This window comes from Oncorhynchus clarkii, chromosome 3, assembly GCF_045791955.1.
Source record: "Oncorhynchus clarkii lewisi isolate Uvic-CL-2024 chromosome 3, UVic_Ocla_1.0, whole genome shotgun sequence".
Taxonomy (NCBI): Eukaryota; Metazoa; Chordata; class Actinopteri; order Salmoniformes; family Salmonidae; genus Oncorhynchus; species Oncorhynchus clarkii.
In genome coordinates this window covers 39,597,367-39,616,923 of record NC_092149.1, presented here as the reverse complement: position 1 = coordinate 39,616,923, position 19,557 = coordinate 39,597,367, and the positions used below count along the sequence as shown (strand labels likewise).

General features: G+C 42.9%; 1 protein-coding gene across 5 annotated transcripts in view; it reads right to left on the bottom strand.

The window, feature by feature from the left end:
* Positions 1 to 4,425: 4,425 nt before the first annotated feature.
* Positions 4,426 to 19,557, bottom strand: part of LOC139395096 (polycomb protein SCMH1-like) — a 51,116-nt gene continuing 35,984 nt past the window's right edge. For 4 of the 5 annotated variants that reach the window (XM_071142849.1, XM_071142851.1, XM_071142847.1 and 1 more), the window contains exons 9-17: positions 14,048 to 14,283; positions 13,624 to 13,800; positions 13,347 to 13,473; positions 12,880 to 13,080; positions 12,410 to 12,577; positions 12,105 to 12,230; positions 8,237 to 8,368; positions 7,894 to 8,027; positions 4,426 to 6,684 (exon numbers count right to left, since the gene is read on the bottom strand). In XM_071142849.1, coding sequence (XP_070998950.1) covers positions 6,556 to 6,684; positions 7,894 to 8,027; positions 8,237 to 8,368; positions 12,105 to 12,230; positions 12,410 to 12,577; positions 12,880 to 13,080; positions 13,347 to 13,473; positions 13,624 to 13,800; positions 14,048 to 14,283 — 1,430 coding nt within the window. In that variant the 3' untranslated portion in view covers positions 4,426 to 6,555. The remainder of the gene's footprint in view (positions 6,685 to 7,893; positions 8,028 to 8,236; positions 8,369 to 12,104; positions 12,231 to 12,409; positions 12,578 to 12,879; positions 13,081 to 13,346; positions 13,474 to 13,623; positions 13,801 to 14,047; positions 14,284 to 19,557) is intronic. The other variant, XM_071142850.1, reaches the window with a different exon arrangement.

Below are 19,557 nucleotides of genomic sequence, written 5' to 3'. Positions count from 1 at the left end.
ACAGCCCCAGATCATTATTCCTCCACCAAACTTTACAGTTGGCACTATGCATTCGGGCAGGTAGCGTTCTCCTGGCATCCTCCCAACCCAGATTTGTCCATCGGACTGCCAAGTGGTGAAGCATGATTCATCACTCCAGAGAATACGTTTCCACTGTTCCAGAGTCCAATGGCGGCGATCTTTACACCACTCCAGCCAACAACTGGCATTGCACATGGTGATCTTAGGCATGTGTGTGGCTGCTCGGCCATGGAAACCCATTTCATGAAGCTCCAGACAAACAGTTATTGGGCTAATGTTGCTTCCAGAGGCAGTTTGAGTAGGTGTGTCAATACTTTTGACTGGTACTGTAGGTCCTGGATGTCAGTAACCTTGGCCCCAGTGATGTACTGGGCCATGCGCACTACCCTCTGTAGCGATGCAGCAGAATACCACCCTTAGGTATCATCTGCAGGAACTCCAGAACAGTCACGTGTTATCGCGGGACGACCGAACCAAGCAACCTAGCTCACATCCGGAGCTCAGGGAACGAGGTAATGTAGACAACAGGAGATTTTAGCATTTTTCTCTTGGCCATTCGGCACCCAGGGCCATGGCGCCTCCCTGCCAACACAGTTCCCTACGGGAGGGTGCCGATGCTCCCTGCGCACTTGGCGTGGATCGCCTTGACAAAATCACCAAAAACTTCCGCCACTTTGACCGTTTCAGGAAAGCCAAACAGCATTCTTCGCAGACATAGAGGATGGCTAACCAAACGCTACGAATGCCGACAGGCTCTACCTGTTGAAGCGAACATCCAACAGACACGTGACAAGGTTCATCCGCCTACAAGAGCAACACGTGCAAAATGACTAAGCTAAACTTGCCAAAGTTTTGAAAATAGAATTCAGTGGTTCTGCGACTCGCAAACACAACAGCTCATTAGCTAACAATATCAGACAAGCTCGAAATGAACACCCACAAGCTTATAGGCTTCGTTCAGCTTACTTTGTCATGCTCACTGAAACAGGAATGGTAGACCTATTAGGAATCAAACAACTGTTTCTGTCAAACATGTCTCCCAACTTCATCAACTACTTGGGCTCTACTGCCCACGTTGGTTTGCCGATCTCGACACTCCGAGAGCTTGCAAGCACTGCTTTTGAAGCATCAAAAGCAAGCTGGGCTAAGAGCCCGGACAGCTCGATTTTAGAGCTTGGGCGGGAACCATCCCTCTAATTGGAAGGTGTGGCATCAGGGACAAGTGCGGTGAAAGATGCCGCACAAAGGGGGTGGCTACCAAGTAACCACCGATAACCACCGCAGTAACAATAGCTATGATGAACATCCCCAACCTAACAGGTCCCGTAGAGGTCGACCTGACCTCTACGGACACAAGGGTAACAAGCTTAACAAGGGCAACAAAGTGTTCAACAACGATCTAAACGCTAACCGAAACTATATGGCAACCCGCTATTGGAACTAAATGCTAGATCCACTTACCTCCTTGTACATAATCTGACTCATGCGGATATTTCCATTCCTCGGCACACTCAGCTAGAAACATTGATTGATTACTCCTTCCATGATTTTTAACTTGTTGTTCCCGTGATTGGGCCTCCTACATTTGTGAGACAATACAAAATTCCACTGGCAGCGTACGCAGCAGTACAAGAGATTATCGACTCCCCATTAGCTAAACAGATAATCAGGGAATATAACAGTACGTACAACACTCCTGTGTGGTCTGTTCTGAAACCAACGGGTAAATGGCATCTTACCGTTGACTATAGACAACTCAACAAGCTGGTTCTGTTGTCTCATTGGCCAATGACACAGCTGGACCAATAGTTGCCAAAGGTGGCAAACGCCAAGTACTTCTGCACCGTCGATGTGGTGAATGGTTTCTGGACCATGACAGTTGACCCTCGTGACCAACACAAGTTGGCTTTTTCTTTCTCGAACAAGCTCTTCACATTCAATTGTTGCCTGTTCGGGTATGTGAACTCCCCCTCAGAGTTCAACATCTTCCTGCACAAGGCAATGCCAGATGCAGCATCCAGGGGGACGACAATCTACATGGACAACGTTCTCATGAGAAGTTGAGACTTGGTCACATCACCTCAACAAGTTGGACCACGTTCTTACCCAACTTGGGACGGCAGGGGCCATCAGGAAGTTTGGCCATCGTGAAATGGCAATGGCGCAGAACCAAGGTAAACTACGTTGGGCTTCTGGTGGGTGCTGAGGGCATCCTGCCACAGTCTAACAGAATCCAAGCAGTCTGCAACATCAAAACACCTACAAACATTCATGAGATGCGCAGTTTCTAGGGAGTATGTAATTACTCCATTCAATGAATCGAAAACTATGCCGACTTGTCAAAGCCTTTGACCTGTCTTCTTCAGAAAGACACCCCATTAGTTTGGGATGGCACTCACAATGAACCTGTGGCTTCCTTGAAAAACCTGCTTTGCGAGGCACCCTGCCTGGTGTACCCCAACAAAGATTCAGATTCCCGGTCTTTGCAACGTTCAGAATGACACTGTAGAGGAAATGAATTAATTAGCGACTGTTGTAAAATCGATATTCTGATATTCTTTCAGTTAATTTGGGAAATAGAAACTCAATAAAGCCAAACTTTCCCATGGTGCCCCAGGTTATTGAGTTAATAATTACCTGATTAATTTAATCACGTAATTATAAACCGTCAATCATTCGATGAACAGCAGTCATCACAATCAATCCAACGTCACGACAATGGTCTATTTGCATATAGGCGTACTGCAGCTCTGATTGTTTATGCCGCACAGGTCTGTGTGTATGGGCTGAGTAGTGTAGGTCAATACATAAGAATCCTACTCCGATGCGTTCTGCATCCGTTTTCAATGTTTGGAAAATACATACTTTCATCTTTCATCAGAACTGAAAATTAACCTGATTTCAAAGTCTAGAAAATATGTCTAAAATACTGCTCAAAGGGTAGAGAATTTCCTAGTCGGTGCTTTCCTACAAGTCTCTGGCATCCCCACTAGAATATCACCATCGGTTAGCTAAACCTGTGGGCATTCTGTTAACGCCATGGTCTCTGCTCACCTCCCTGTCAGCAGTTTAAACCTGACTCACTCATGTTTGTTCAGTGTTTGTGAAACTTACATGACGTGAGCACAACATAAAGAGCAAGGAGCTGGGAGGTCTATAAATAGCTATTTTTTTTCATGAATGACACTGTGGCTACTATTAGATATCAACAAACATAGCCTATACCCTTGGATGGGCCCTGACCATAAGTCGTAATCGTCTTGCACACAGGCACACACACACACACACACACACACAAGTCTGACACGCACGCATATACACACACCTCCCTAATCGGCACTGATCAGTGGGTTTGGTCAGTTAACCCTCACATGCACTTTCCTGTTTTTGCTGTGAGGATGTGGTTACATCCGCACTTTCAATGCTTCTGCTGCAATCAATACACGTCAAGCACACAGGCCTACCTCTCATTCACACTTTAATTCATTGGAATAACCATCACTTTAAATCAATATCACTTTCCTAGTAAGCTATTTTATCAGGGAAACACGAAAATAATAGGCGACCGTTGATGTAAGCCTTGTTCAAATTTGCTTTGGAGAATCTAGCTCACCAGTCAGAAAAGAGGTACTAAATTCAATAAGCACCCAGGTGTTACGCAACATATGGGCTAATTAAGTTGCAGCATCACTTGGGACACCTCAAAGGCAAAAACCGTATGCAAATAGTATGTCCTCTGCAAATAACAAGATTGTGACTGACTCATGGCAGAACATGTGCCTGAGCCTCAAGGAGAGGAATCAAGGAGGATGGAGCTCACCTGCCCTCTGTTGGTCAACTGTCGTTCATCTAAAATTTCCTGGAGCAATAAAGAGTATGATTTCAATATTTACTCAATCTTGATCCACTATACCAAAACTGAAAATGTACAAAAACAATTACTGCATAACTCATGCTATTCACTCATCTTGAGACTTTGGCCAAGATTCAATCAGATCAAGCGTTAATGTCGATAACCAAGGTGTAATCGTGTTGGAGATGTCAAATCAGTGAGCAGCTGTTCTTGATCATTTTCATAAAGCCACACCCGTCCCACTTGTGTTAGATGTTCAGAACGAGAAAGTGTGGGCTATATAGAAATTACACTCCAAATGAAAATCATTAAACAAAATGAGGACTACCATCAGCCTAATCGAGGTGTAAATTACATCTCACATTCCAGTGTTCGAACTTGCAAACAAGGCTTTATGGGATTTATCTTAATGGCAATGTCCGCTTTAGGTATGTGGACTTGACAACTCTAACACAGTTCGACCAACCAAAAACTGCCATGTGGATGTCGGCTAAATAACTTCATGCTACGCCCATACTGTTTACAAATTAAGAAAGTATGACTGACAGATAAACAGTTATTATATATTTTATTGAACATTAATGAGTATGATAAAGCTCTCAATGTATGAACTCTAATAATATAGTATAAAAATTAAAAAAGTACAAATAACAACAGTCATTGTAAACATCCATAACAAGATAAAGCAACAGTTTATCATGTCAGTATTTCTTCAGCACAGTATAATGTGTTTTGATAATGTAGTGTGTCATACTGTTTGAAAACCATGCCTCCAAACAAAAATAAATTCAGAACAAATCCCAAACAGCTGGGAGAAACCTAGTTTTTTCCCCTGGAATTAATTACACTGAACAAAAATATAAAACGCAATGTGCAACAATTTAAAAGACTTTACTAAGGTAAAGTTCATTTACAGAAAAGCCATAATCTATGGATTTCACGTCTGGCAATACAGATATGCATATGTTGGTCACAGATATCTTTTAAAATAAAGGTAGTGCGTGGATCAGAAAACCAGTCAGTATCTGGTGTGACCACCATTTGCCTCATCTCTTTCGCAAAGAGTTGATCAGGCTGTTGATTATGGTCTGTGGAATGTTGTCCCACTCTTCAATGGCAGTGCGAAGTTGCTGGATATTGGTGGGAACTGGAACACGCTGTCGTACACGTCAATCCATGGCATCCCAAACATGCTCAAATGGGTGAAATGTCTGGTGAGTATGCAGGCCATGAAAGAACTGGGACATTTTCATCATCCAGGAACTGTGTACATTTCCTTGCGACATGGGGCCGTGCATTATGCTGAAACATGAGGTGATGACCGGCGGATGAATGGCACGACAATGGGCCTCAGGATCTCGTCATGATAAAATGCAATTGTGTTCTTTGTCCGTAGCTTATGCCTGCCATAACCCCACTGCTACCATGGGGCACTCTGTTCACATTGCCATCAGCAAACTGCTCACCCACACGACACCATACACGCCATCTGCCATCTGCTCGGTACAGTTGAACCCCGGGATTAATCTGTGAAGTGCACACTTCTCCAGCGTGCTACTGGCCATCGAAGGTGAGCATTTGCCTACTGAAGTCGGATGCGGCGCCGAACTGCTGTCAGGTCAAGACACTGGTGAGGACGATGAGCACAAAGATGAGCTTTCCTGAGACGGTTTCTGACAGTTTGTGCAGAAATTCACAGTAAACCCACAGTTTCATCAACTGTCCGGGTGGATGGTCTCAAACGATCCCGCAGGTGAAGAAACCAGATGTGGAGGTCCTGGGCTGGCGTGGTTACACGTTGTCTGCGGTTGTGAGGCTGGTTGGAAGTACTGCCAAATTCTATAAAATGACGTTGGAGAGAAATGGACATTCAATTCTCTGGCAACAGCTCTGGTGGACATTCCTGCAGTCAGCATGCCTAAACTTGAGACATCTGTGGCAAAACAGCACATTTTAGAGTGGCCTTTTATTGTACCCAGCACAAGGTGCACCTGTGTAATGATCATGCTGTTTAATCAGTTTCTTGATATGCTACACTTGTCAAGTGGATGGATTACCTTGGCAAATGAAAAATGCTCACTAACAAGGATGTAAACAACATTTGAGAGAAATTAGCTTTTTGTGCGTATGGAACATTTCTGGGATCTTTTATTTCAGCTCATGAAACATGGGACCAACAGTTTACATGTTGCATTTATATTTTTGTTCAGTATACTTATTTCATACAAAACAGCCAAAATGGCTTAATGCAAGTCCATATTTTCAAGGGAAGGCACAAAAAAAAGTGATCAAAAACAATGTAATACAAACTCTGGCCTAAAATGGCCATTTCAGTAAAAAATGGCTACACACAGGGAGGGTATCATTGGTAGAGGTTGTTTTAAGAGAATATGGAATAGAAAAACAGGCAAGTAACATGATGGATGAGGAGGAGCTGTGGGCGAGTCAGTCAGTCTGCATATCCAATGCTGCCGTAGGGCTGGATTGTGCCACACAATAGAAATAAAATGTAAATAAGAGAAGTTCGCCACAGGGCTTCTTAGATGCGGCAGAGAAAGGGAGGGGATATATGACACCAGGTATCATAGCCTAGTGGCGGATGCGACATGTGATGGTTAGTCCAGTAGTATGCCGTGCATTATATCCTGTAGAGGGGAGGGGGGGACGGGACACTGATGAGTTCAATTTGGGCGTCCATGTTTGAGCTTGTCGATGTGGAATGTGAGTTTTAGGGCAGGCCCGAGCTTCAAGCCCATGTATTTCATCATCATGTCGCTGCGTAGTAACAAGAGGGCTTTGCCATCAATCTCCTGCAAAACATAGGAGTGGGATAACATTTTCATTTGCTATTAAGGTTATAAACTCAACAAAACACTTAAGAATTTGAAAATACTTCCACTAAAAACAATGGCAAAAAAGTATCCACACCCCTTGACTTTTTCCACATTTTGTTATGTTAGAGACATATTCTAAAAGGGATACAATTATTTTTTTTCACTCATCAATGTACACACATTATCCCATAATGACAAAGTGAAAACAGTTTTTTATACATGTTTGAAAATGTATTAAAAACAAAAACAGAAATACCTTATTTACATAAGTATTCAGACCCTTTGCTATGAGACTCGAAATTGAGCTCAGGTGCATCCTGTTTCCATTGATTTTCCTTGATGTTTCTACAACTTGATTGGAGTCCACCTGTGGTAAATTCTATTGATTGGACATTATATGGAAAGGCACACAACTGTCTATATAAGGTCAAACAATTGACAGTGCATGTCAGAGCAAAAACCAAGCCATGAGTTTGAAGGAATTGTCCGTAGAGATCCGAGACAGGATTGTGTCAAAGCACAGATCTGGGGACGGCTACCAAAGAAATTCTGCAGGATGAAGGTCCCCAAGAACACAGTGGCCTCCATCATTCGTAAATGAAAAATGTTTGGAACCACCAAGACTCAGTCTCTGAATGTCCTTGAGCGGCCCAGCAAGAGCCCGGACTTGAACCCAATCAAACACCTCTGGAGAGACCTGAAAATAGCTGTGCAGCGACGCTCCCCATCCAACCTGACAGAGCTTGAGAGGATCTGCAGAGAAGAATGGGAGAAACTCCCTAAATACAGGTGTGCCAAGCTTGTAGCGTCATACCCAAGAAGATTATTGGGTAGACTCTAATCACTGCTAAAGGTGCTTCAACAAAGTACTGAGTAAAGGGTCTGAAAACATATGTAAATGTGATCTTTTAAAAAAAATATATATTTTTAAATACATTTGCAAAATGTTTATAAAAACCTGTTTTTGCTTTCTCATTATGGGGTATTGTGTGTAGATTGAGGGGGGAAAAACAATTTAATACATTTTAGAATGAAGCTGTAAAGTCAAAAAATGTGGAAAAAGTCAAGGGTGTGAATACTTTCCGAATGCACTGTAAGTGTCCCTCTATGCTGAGTGTTCTGTCAGGCTGATACGTACATATACAATAGGATAGTACTGTTCTATTAAATTCTGTAGATACGTACGTGTTTTCTGAAGAGATCTGCGTGGGGGGCCAGTAGGGGGTCTATGTCTCTGATGAACTGCATGACGTCCTTCACCGTCCACAGGTTGGGGTCCTGGCCACTGGGCCGAGGGCTCTCTCTGAAACGCTCAGAGCCTGTTGGATGGCGCGTCAGAGTAGAGATACAGAGGAACATTAGTCACCAATCACCAGTGGGGTTTGTTATTATGGGATGATGAGCAACTCCATCTAAAGTGTTACCGAAAAGCCATACACAACCCATAAATTAGCTTGGCTAAAAATCTAAATCAAATCCACTGGACAATATCATTTTTGCCTTTAATGACATTAAAGATAAACCCGACCTGAAGAGTTGAGATGTAGCAACTTGGTGGGGGACCGCAGGCCCAGAGGCTGCCCTGTCGAGCCCGGGGACAGGGGGCTCTTTTTTAAGTGCCCCGAACCCCCTACACCGTTCACCATGAGGAAGGGCTCACCTTGAACAACATGGACAGGAGAGTCAATGACAGGCCCAAGTGACATACCTGTAGCTTAACTGTAGTCAAAAAGTTTGCTTAGTGGGACATTACTGGCTATACCTTGGGCTGTTGCGGTGACCGTATTACCGCCACACCGGCAGTCTTGAGTTATGACCGCAGTAAAATTCCATGCGACTGTTGAGTCATGGTAATAGCCTCTTATGCACTCCGGACATGCTTTGGTAATACCTAACTTGCTAATGACCATCAGGTCCCAATAACCTGGAACTCAGGGCTCTATTGTCCCTCCAACTACTCTGACATCAATGCAAATGTTATCGAAAATCACTTATTATCAAAACAGTATTGCGCTTTCAAAACTCACCTCAATGTGATGATCAATTTGAAGAAAGAAGTTCAACAGCAGGTTGAAAGTGAGTGTAAAACATGGTCGTTGTGGATGTTGTTTCAAAGCCTAACACAACAAAATGGACAGCGCTTTCTAAGGTGATGATTCATTCAAACCACCAATACGCATTTTAGAGCTTATGCATACGCATTAATTTATGAGCCCAAGCCCGAAAAGTAGCTAAATTAAAATTATGATTGTGCCGTTACACAATACATAGCCTACCACATAATACACATGGCAAAAAAACATAAAACAAAACTGATTTAAGATGTCTTTGGTACATAATTGGTCTAGCCTATACAAATTTGAGTAATCGCCATTGAGTGTGGACTGTATTATTATGCATACTGGATGGACTGGTTACCTTATGCTACGCTCCAAAATGTCTATCCATGAGTCTGGGAGAGAACATACAGTGGGGCAAAAAAGTATTTAGTCAGCCACCAATTGTGCAAGTTCTCCCATTTAAAAAGATGAGAGAGGCCTGTAATTTTCATCATAGGTACACTTCAACTATGACAGACAAAATGAGAAAAAAAAATCCAGAAAATCACATTGTAGGATTTTTAATTAATTTATTTGCAAATTATGGTGGAAAGTAATTATTTGGTCAATAACAAAAGTTCATCTCAATACTTTGTTATATACCCTTTGTTGGCAATGACAAGAGGTCAAACGTTTTCTGAAAGTTTTCACACACCGTTGCTGGTATTTTGGCCCATTCCTCCATGCAGATCTCCTCTAGAGCAGTGATGTTTTGGGGCTGTTGCTGGGCAACACGGACTTTCAACTCCCTCCAAAGATTTTCTATGGAGTTGAGATCTGGAGACTGGCTAGGCCACTCCAGGACCTTGAAATGCTTCTTACGAAGCCACTTCTTCGTTGCCCGGGCGGTGTGTTTGGGATCATTGTCATGCTGAAAGACCCAGCCACGTTTCCTCTTCAATGCCCTTGCTGATGGAAGGAGGTTTTCACTCAAAATCTCACGAAAGACCCAGCCACGTTTCATCTTCAATGCCCTTGCTGATGGAAGGAGGTTTTCACTCAAAATATCACGATACATGGCCCCATTCATTCTTTCCTTTACACGGATCAGTCGTCCTGGTCCCTTTGCAGAAAAACAGCCCCAAAGCATGATGTTTCCACCCCCATGCCTCACAGTAGGTATGGTGTTCTTTGGATGCAACTCAGCATTCTTTGTCCTCCAAACACGACGAGTTGAGTTTTTACCAAAAACTTATATTTTGGTTTCATCTGACCATATGACATTCTCCCAATCTTCTTCTGGATCATCCAAATGCTCTCTAGCAAACTTCAGACGGGCCTGGACATGTACTGGCTTAAGCAGGGGGACACGACTGGCACTGCAGGATTTGAGTCCCTGGCGGCGTAGTGTGTTATTGATGGTAGGCTTTGTTACTTTGATCCCATCTCTCTGCAGGTTATTCACTAGGTCTCCCCGTGTGGTTCTGGGATTTTTGCTCACCGTTCTTGTGATCATTTTGACCCCACAGGGTGAGATCTTGCGTGGAGCCCCCAGTGGTCTTGTATGTCTTCCATTTCCTAATAATTGCTCCCACAGTTGATTTCTTCAAACCAAGCTGCTTACCTATTAGAGATTCAGTCTTCCCAGCCTGGTGCAGGTCTACAATTTTGTTTCTGGTGTCCTTTGACAGCTCTTTGGTCTTGGCCATAGTGGAGTTTGGAGTGTGACTGTTTGAGGTTGTGGACAGGTCTTTTATACTGATAACAAGCTCAAACAGGTGCCATTAATACAGGTAACGAGTGGAGGACAGAGGAGCGTCTTAAATAAGAAGTTACAAGTCTGTGAGAGCCAGACATCTTGCTTGTTTGTAGGTGACCAAATACTTATTTTCCACCATAATTTGCAAATAAATTCGTTAACAATCCTACAATGTGGATTTCTGGATTTCTTTCCCTCATTTTGTCTGTCATAGTTGAAGTGTACCTATGATGAAAATTACAGGCCTCTCTCATCTTTTTAAGTGGGAGAACTTGCACAATTGGTGGCTGACTAAATACTTTTTTGCCCCACTGTATAACCCTAGGTGATGCTGTTGGTTGTGCAGGGCGGCTTACAGATACGCCTACAATTATAGTGAATTTGTATTTGATTTTGAATAGCCAGTTAATAGGGAATTTTTTATATTTTGATAATTAATTGGGTGACACATTACCTTTCGCTATACAGACTACCTCACCACCATGCCTTTCCATCTCCTCCTCGCTCTCCTTTATTCCTTTCTCGAGCGTGCAGAGGGGCTGTCAACAGTTTAGTGAAATTTGTTTTGTTGTGAAAACATGTTACCATCGATTGAAAAACGTACTGGCGGGAAAGTGCACGGCCTCCATTCGCTATTCGAGTGCATGCAGATGACATATATTTTTCCCCCTCCCCATTTGATAATGAGCCATTCTAAATCTAAACAAATTGTAAGGTTTATATCATTCACAACTAAAGTTGCCAAATAACTCTAAACCTAGCATATAGGACCTGTTTCAAATGATCACTTTTACACTTAACATAACCACTTCATATGCGCACTCGCTCTGGAATGGGGAAAAATATCCTTTCTATTTTATTCAGCTAAGTTCAATTATATAAAATCATGGCACGGGACTTTTAAGCATAGCTTAATGAATAAGACTACAGCTGTTTTCTGGAGCATAGCCAGATAACATACAGTATGCCAACTCACATTCTGTTCTTCTGAAACACATTTTCTTCATATCATGTTTCTTTAGACCTGACTAAAATAAATGCTGAATTTATTGTGACGGTGTATATTAAATAAAATATACACCATCACAATAAATCCATTATAGCGAAGTCTAAAAGAAACATGATTTGAAGAAAATGTATTTCAGAAGAACAGAATATGAGTTGGCATACTGTATGTTATCTGGCTATGCTCCATGCCATAGGCTGTAGGCTTGTTCACTTAGCTGACAAGGTACAAGCTGCTGATGAGCTTGCCTTTGGGACAACTATATTTAAAAAAAAAAAAAGTCTAATCTTAGACTTTTTAAAACGTAGATGTTCCAAAGGCACGCTCATCAACAGCTTGTATGTGGCTTGTATGCAATTTGTATTCGCGGAGGCCTGGAAATGCTAAACGTGTTTCTGTTATTAACGGTCAATTACCGTGAGACCGGCAGACTTTTGCATTACAAAAACCGGCTGACCTCCAGTCCTAGCTACACCCTAAAATAAGAGTTTTTGTTTGTACACAAATGTTTTCCATTTGTTTGTCCCATTAGAGGTGCATGTTTCTATTTTCATTTTAAATGAAGCGTTAAGGATTTCCTAAGGAGCTGTACCTTCCGAGGAAAGGCAAAGGTTTTTGGCCAGCTTGTGGGGGAGGGGGCTGTAGTAGGAGTCTTGAAGGAACCGCTTGGGGTCTCTTCCTGGACCCGTCGTGAGGCCCTCCCTAAAACTTCTCCTTTCTGGAGAGAGTCGTAACAGAAAAGAAAACTAGTGAGGAGTGAAAAGTAAATACCTACATACTTGACTCAAATCGACACTGTTACAATGGTGAAAAGGCCAAAAAGAAACAGACAACCCTTTTCTGTCCTGAACCAACAGTAAAGTCAAGGTTATGCCCCAGTACAGTGTGTGTGCTGACCTGGGTGGGCGTGGCTGTCGTAATGCAGGCCCCCTCGGGGAACGGGCTGGCAGCCAAACAGAGGGTCACAGTAGAGGTTGTGACAGAGTTTCTCCAGGAAGCGCAGGACGTACGTGACGCTGTTGACCGTGGGCAGGGTGAGGGTATGGTGCTGCTGGTCAAAGTGGGCTGCAAGGGACAGACACAGAGGGCAAGGGTTCGGCACAGACAGCCAATTCCTCACATTTAGCAGCAATGCCAAGTGAATAGGAGATATAGAGATTTGGTTTGATCAATTTCAGGAAAAAAAGATCTACCAGTCTGTTTTAACAACTGGTCCTGATGTAGTGCACAGGGGGGCTTGAAATAAATGAAGGAAAAATCATATTTTTTAAGGAAATGCAAAGACTCTTTGATTATCTCTATAACTAAACTTATAATAAAGCTTATAGAGAGCATAGCCCATACAGAAAGCAGGTACCAGTCCTTACCTGATATGACCTCTCCTCCGTGACCTGGCTTGAGGCAGGAGAAGACAGAGCTCTGGTTGTGGGCACAGTCCACACAGGCCTGGACACACTGCTGTAGCACCGAGGAAGCCCGGCCTGGACCAAAGTGGTCGGGCAGCTGCTGCACCCGCCGCCCGTCCAAGTGGGGTCCCACCTTCCCATACTTGTTCAGGTATACACACACTGTGGGGACACGTAGGTAGATGCAGGCAGTCACGCACACAAACACAGAGGCATCTAACATTCAGCGTGTTTACCACTTTGGCTGAAAAAGGCAGATTTGACTTAATGCTCCAAACATATTTAACAGTATCACATTTTCATCGATGATTGACTCGCAAGGATGTCCGAGGGCATACAATTATTCATAATACAGGTTGCACTGGGCTCCACAGAAATCAATATGAGTGTTAATTGTAGTGATGAAGTACTACTTTGTGTGCGTGTACCTGTTGCAGCATGCAAGGCGGCACTGGGGATGATGGCGTTGTCCAGGGGCACCGTGCTGGTGTCTGGCTCTGGCATACTGCTGTTGGGGGAAACGGGCACGGGGTTGGGCACCACCCGCGGTTTTCTCTGTTCACACAGACACACACACACACATATACACAAAGTTTAGTGGGGTGGTATGCGCTCATCCATAAAAATAAAAAAATACTTTTCCCAGGTGCTGGATTAGTCACATTGTACCTAAAAAAATATATAATTGTGTGTTTGTGTGGTTACCTTGCTGCCGGGCTTGGGCCCTCTCTTTTTGGGGATCTTGATAGACTCCACTTGACCCTCCTGCAGGGCCATCCTCTGGGCCCAGTTGGCTGGCAGCCTCCCTCTGGGCCGGGACATGGGTCGCACTGGGCTTGCCATGGCACCCTCCAGCCAGCCTGCTCTCTTCGCCCAGCCCAACTAAACACAGAGGAGGAGTGAGAGGACAATGTTAGGGTTAGGTCAATCACTCTAGATGTCAATGGGAGGGCAAACATGACTTTTCTCAGTAGCAGTGGAATTAGAATATAAGTGAATTCTTGACTTTAGTTCAACTTTTGACCAACAAGGTTGTTATTATAAAAGACTGTTTGGGTGCTGCGACACAGGATGAAACATCCAACCCTACCCCACCCACACTTCCCAACCCCGGGTCCTTGGTCTTTACCTTACTCCCCGGTTTGGGGCCTCTCTTCTTGGGGACCTTGATATGCTCCAGTCCATTTCTGGGCAGGGGGGCTTGTGTTCCTACTCCGGCCCCCTTCTGGCCCCAGAGCCCTGTCAGCTTGGCTTTCCTGCGGCCTGGCTTGCGTCCCCGTTGGCCAGGCGGCTGTCCTGGCATGGGGTGCATAGCTGTTCCCTCACTACCGTCGGAAAGGCAACCGAGGGTCTTGGGTAGCACTGCTGTCCCCAGAGAGAGAAAGAGCGATAGGGGGAGTGTAAAAAAAAAAAAAAGTTCAAACAGGATGTTAAGGAATCAAACAAATGCAATTTATCTTCTAGTCTAGAGATCAGAGCTCGGGGGCGGCAGGGTAGCCTAGTGGTTAGAGTGTTGGACTAGTAACTGGAAGGTTGCAAGTTCAAATCCCTGAGCTGACAAGGTACAAATCTGTTGTTCTGTCCCTGAGCAGGCAGTTAACCCACTGTTCCTAGGCCGTCATTGAAAATAAGAATTTGTTCTTAACTGACTTGCCTTGTTAAATAAAGGTAAAATACAAAAAATAGATTCATTGAAGTTGTGTCATTCATTATTTCCTTCATCCATTAAAATGCAGCCGGACAGGAAACAATGAATGTCAGATTCAGGAAGTAGCATCAAAGTAACACATAACCAACCAGGAAAGAGCAGCGACTTAATCAAAATCATGACAGACTCAATGACATAAACAGCCAGTGATAGGCAATAATGCCTCTAACAACACAGCTTTTGTGTTAAGGAAGGCCATGGTGACCCAGTTTGCTTTCAGCTGCGGAACAAAGAGGCAACTTGTGTTATACACTTGTGTTACACTCTATCCTTCATAGAGAAGGATGAGAGACAGACAGAGAAAACCACAAATACAAACTCCATCTAGACACCGTTGCCCTAGAGCACACAACAAACTATTCCTGTCTTGGCTTAAACATCAGCACCACAGGTAACTTCCATAAAGCTGTGAACGATCTGAGAGGCAAGAAGGGCCTTCTACGCCATCAAAAAGACACAAAATTCAACATACCAATTAGAATCTGGCTAAAAATCTTGAATCAGTTATACAGTGCCTTCAGAAAGTATTCACACCCCCTTGACATTTTCCAAACGCTGTTGTGTTACAGCCTGAATTTAAAATGGATTACATTTAGATTTTCTGTCACTGGCCTACATGCCCATAATGTCAACGTGGAATTATGTTTTTCAAAATGTGTACTAATTAATAAAAAAATGAAAAGCTGAAATGTCTTGAGTCAATAAGTATTCAACCCCTTTGTTATGGCAAGCCTAAATCAGTTCAGGAATAAACTTTTCCTTAACAAGTCACATAAGTTGCATGTGTGCCATAATAGTGTTTAACATGATTTTAAATGACTATATAATCTCTGTGCCCCACACATACAGATAATTGTAAGGTACCTCAGTTGAGAAGTGAATTTCAAAACACAGATTCAACTATAAAGACCACCATTTTCCAATGAATGCCTCGCAAAGGACACCTATTGGTAGATGGGTAAAAATAAAATTTAAAAAAGACATTCAATATTCCTTTGAGCATGGTGAAGTTATTAATTACACTTTGGATGGTGAATCAATACCCCCAGTCACAATTTTCAAACCTTCCATAACAAAACCATCACCTATAGAGAGATTAACCTAGAGAAGAGTCCCCTCAGCAAGCTGGTCCTGGGGCTATGTTCACACACAGAGCCTGGACAGCAACACAGTTAGACCTAACCAAATCATGAGAAAACAAAAAGATAATTACTTGACACCTTGGAAAGAATTTACCAAAAAACCTGAGCAAACTGCAATGCTATTTGGCCCAGAATACCTGATCAGTGAGACTGACCCAAAATTAAGGAAAGCTTTGACTATGTACAAACTCAGTGAGCATAGCCTTGCTATTGAGAGGCCACCGTAGGCAGACCTGGCTCTCAAGAGAAGACAGGCTATGTTCACCCTGCCCACAAAATGAGGTGGAAACCGAGCTGCACTTCTTAACCTCCTGCCAAATGTATGACCATATTAGAGACACATATATCTCTCAGATTACACAGACCCATGAAGAATACGAAAAACAAATCACATTTGTATAATTTTTTTTTTTTTAATAAACTCCCATATCTATTAGGTAAAATACCACAGTGTGCCATCACAGCAGCAAGATGTGTAACCTGTTGCCACAAGAAAACGGGCAACCAGTAAAACACAAACACCAATGTAAATATAATCCATATTTCTGTTGATTTATTTTCCATTTTGAACATTGTTACAACTCTGTACATAGCCATAAAATAAAATGTTAAATGTCTCTACTCCTTTGAAACTTTGTGTGTTTAATATTTACTGTTCTGTCCCGATTGTTTATTTTACTTTGGTTTATTATCTATTCACTTGCTTTGGCAATGTAAACATACAGTATGTTTCCCATGCCAATAAAGCCCTTTGAATGGAATTGAGAGAGTTCTTCACTGAGATAGATATCAATGGCAAAACTTGAAATGAGTGATACAAAGCAAACAACTCACTTCAGGCACACACACACACACAATAAAGTGTGAGACAAACCAATACAGACCCTGCACAACAGAGAGGCTCCTGAGCTTTGTGAAGTGGTTCTGATACAAACCAATCAAGCCCAGACAGACAGACAAAGACAGTGAAAGTAGACAGTAGAGTTCCTCTGCACTAAGTTACCCGTGTGACTCGTCCTCTCTGCACACTTCCTTCCTCTCTTGAGTTTTGATACACTTGCAAGGCCTCGCCAATGGGGACCGGACAAGACCAAATTCCCCATAAACTGCAGACAATTACTCTCGCTCGTTGTAATCTCTGTGCAATTCTCACCAGAGGAAAAAGCAAACTAGTAGCCTACCGAGGCCCATCAAGTAGAACATGCTGACAACTGCCTGGGAAATAAGAGTAGTAGCAATAAAGACGCAAACTGCCGATAGCTGTCAGATATGGTGTTAACATTTATCTTTAAACGTCACACCCTGTAGTACACACCCTTTCATTCTTAGGGGCCAGGCCAAGTCTAAATCACGCTCTGCCTAAAGTGTACGAAGCAATGACGATGAAAATATTGCATGCAAAGTCACACACGAATGCGGACACTCGCACTAACACATGACTTGGCCTGTGGGGCAATATACCAGGTATTTAACATACTTTTTTCTGTGTATTTGAGTATTTTCAAATACACACCTTAAAACAAGTACTTTTGAGTATTTGAATGGTTATTTGTAAAAATAAATAAATACTCTACCAAATTGTAATTTATAGTATTTCCAAATACTTATTTCAAACACTATTTTAAAATACCTGGGTTAAACGCATGGGAGTGTATATGAGTCAGTGTATTTTCAAATACTTTCTGAGAGTATTTCCAAATAACATTAAAATATTCAACTTGTCTTTTCAAATATAATATATTAGAATACTTAATTCACTTACATCTTAGTCATTTAGCAGATACTCTTTGAAGAGGTAGGGTTTCACATGTTTTACGGAAGAAAATACAATGCTGTTCTAGCTTCAGGGGGAAGGTGGTTCCACCATTGTGGTGCAAGGACAGAGAAGAGCTTGGACTGGGCTGGTGGGAGCTGCCAAGAGACCAGAGGTACATCTCTGTGCAATTGTGAAAGTAATTGAGACATTTGAAATGGTATTTGAACCCAGGTTTGTAAAATACACAAACCCATAATGGCACGCACCGAAAAAGTCTGCAGGTTATAATTATACTCATGGACACGTCAGTATCAGATACAGTGCCTAGCATAAGTATTCACCCCCACTTGGATTTTCTTCACATTTTGTTGCGTTACAAAGTGGGATTAAAATGGATTGAATTGTGATTTATTTTGTCACAAACTACACAAAATACTCCTCAATGTCAAAGTGAAAAGAAAATTCTATAAATGTTTACAAATTAATAAAAAATTAAAAACAAAAACATCTTGGTTATATAGGCATTAATTTGTTATGGCAAGCCTAAATAAGTTCAGGAGTAAAAATGAGCTTAACAAATGACATAATAAATTGCACGGACTAAGTCTGTGTGCAATAATAAGGGGTAACATAATTTTGGAATGACTACACCTTCTACACTACATAACCAAAAGGACATGGACACCTACTCGTCAAACATCTCATTCGAAAATCATTGGCATTAATATGGAGTTGGTCCCCCCTTTGCTGCTATAACAGCCTCCACTTTTCTTCCAAAGACTTTCCACGAGATGTTGGAATATTGCTGCGGGGACTTGCTTCCATTAAGCCACAAGAGCATTAGTGAGGTCGAGCACTGATGTTGGGCGATTCGGCGCTCCAATTCAACCCAAAGGTGTTCGATGGGGTTGAGGTCAGAGCTCTTTGCAGGCCAGTCAAGCTCTTCCACACCGATCGACAAACCATTCCTGTATGGACCTCGCTTTGTGCATGGGGGCATTGTCATGCTGAAACAGTAAAGGGTATTCCCCAAACTGTTGCCACAAAGTTGGAAGCACATAATTGTCCAGAATGCTGTATGCTGTAGCGTTAAGATTTCCCTTCACTGAAACTAAGGGGTCTAGCCCGAACCATGAAAAACAGCCCCAGACCATTATTTCTCCTCCACCAAACTTTACAGTTGGCACTATAAATTGAGGCAGGTAGCGTTCTCCTGGCATCCGCCAAACCCAGATTCATCCTTCGGACTGCCAGATGGTGAAGCGTGATTCATTACTCCAGAGAATCCGTTTCCACTGCTCCAGAGTTCAATGGCGGCGAGCTTTACACCTCTCCAGCAGGACACTTGGCATTGTGCATGGTGATCTTAGGCTTGTGTACGGCTGCTCTGCCGTGGAAACCCATTTCATGAAGCTCCCAACGAACAGAGGCACTTTTGGAACTCGGTAGTGAGTGTTGCCACCGAGGACAGACGGTTTTTAAGTGCTATGCACTCGGCGGCCCCGTTCTGTGAGCTTGTGTGGCCTACCACTTCGCAGCTAAGCCGTTGTTCCTCCTAGACCGGGGCCGGGGCAGCTCTAGCAGGGTAGAAATTTGACGAACTGACTTGTTGGAAAGGTGGCATCCTATGCCGGTGCCATGTTGAAAGTCACTGAGCTCTTCAGTAAGGCCATTCTACTGCCAATGTTTGTGTATGGAGATTGCATGGCGGTGTGCTCGATACTACAAATCTGACAGCAACGGGTGTGGCAGAAATAGCCGAATCCGCTAATTTGAAGGGGTGTCCACATACTTTTGTATATATAGTGAAAGTACCTCACACACTCAATTTTCTTTAAGGTCCCGCCGTTGAGTAGTGAATTCTAAGCACAGATTCAACCAAAAGACTGGGGACCAATTTTTCACAAAGCAAAGTCTGAATATCCCTTTGAGCATGGTGAAGTTATTAATTAGGCTTTGGATGGTGTATCAATACATCCAGAACATGTACAGACCAGCTGGCTGGAGTGTTTACAGACATATTAAATCTCTCC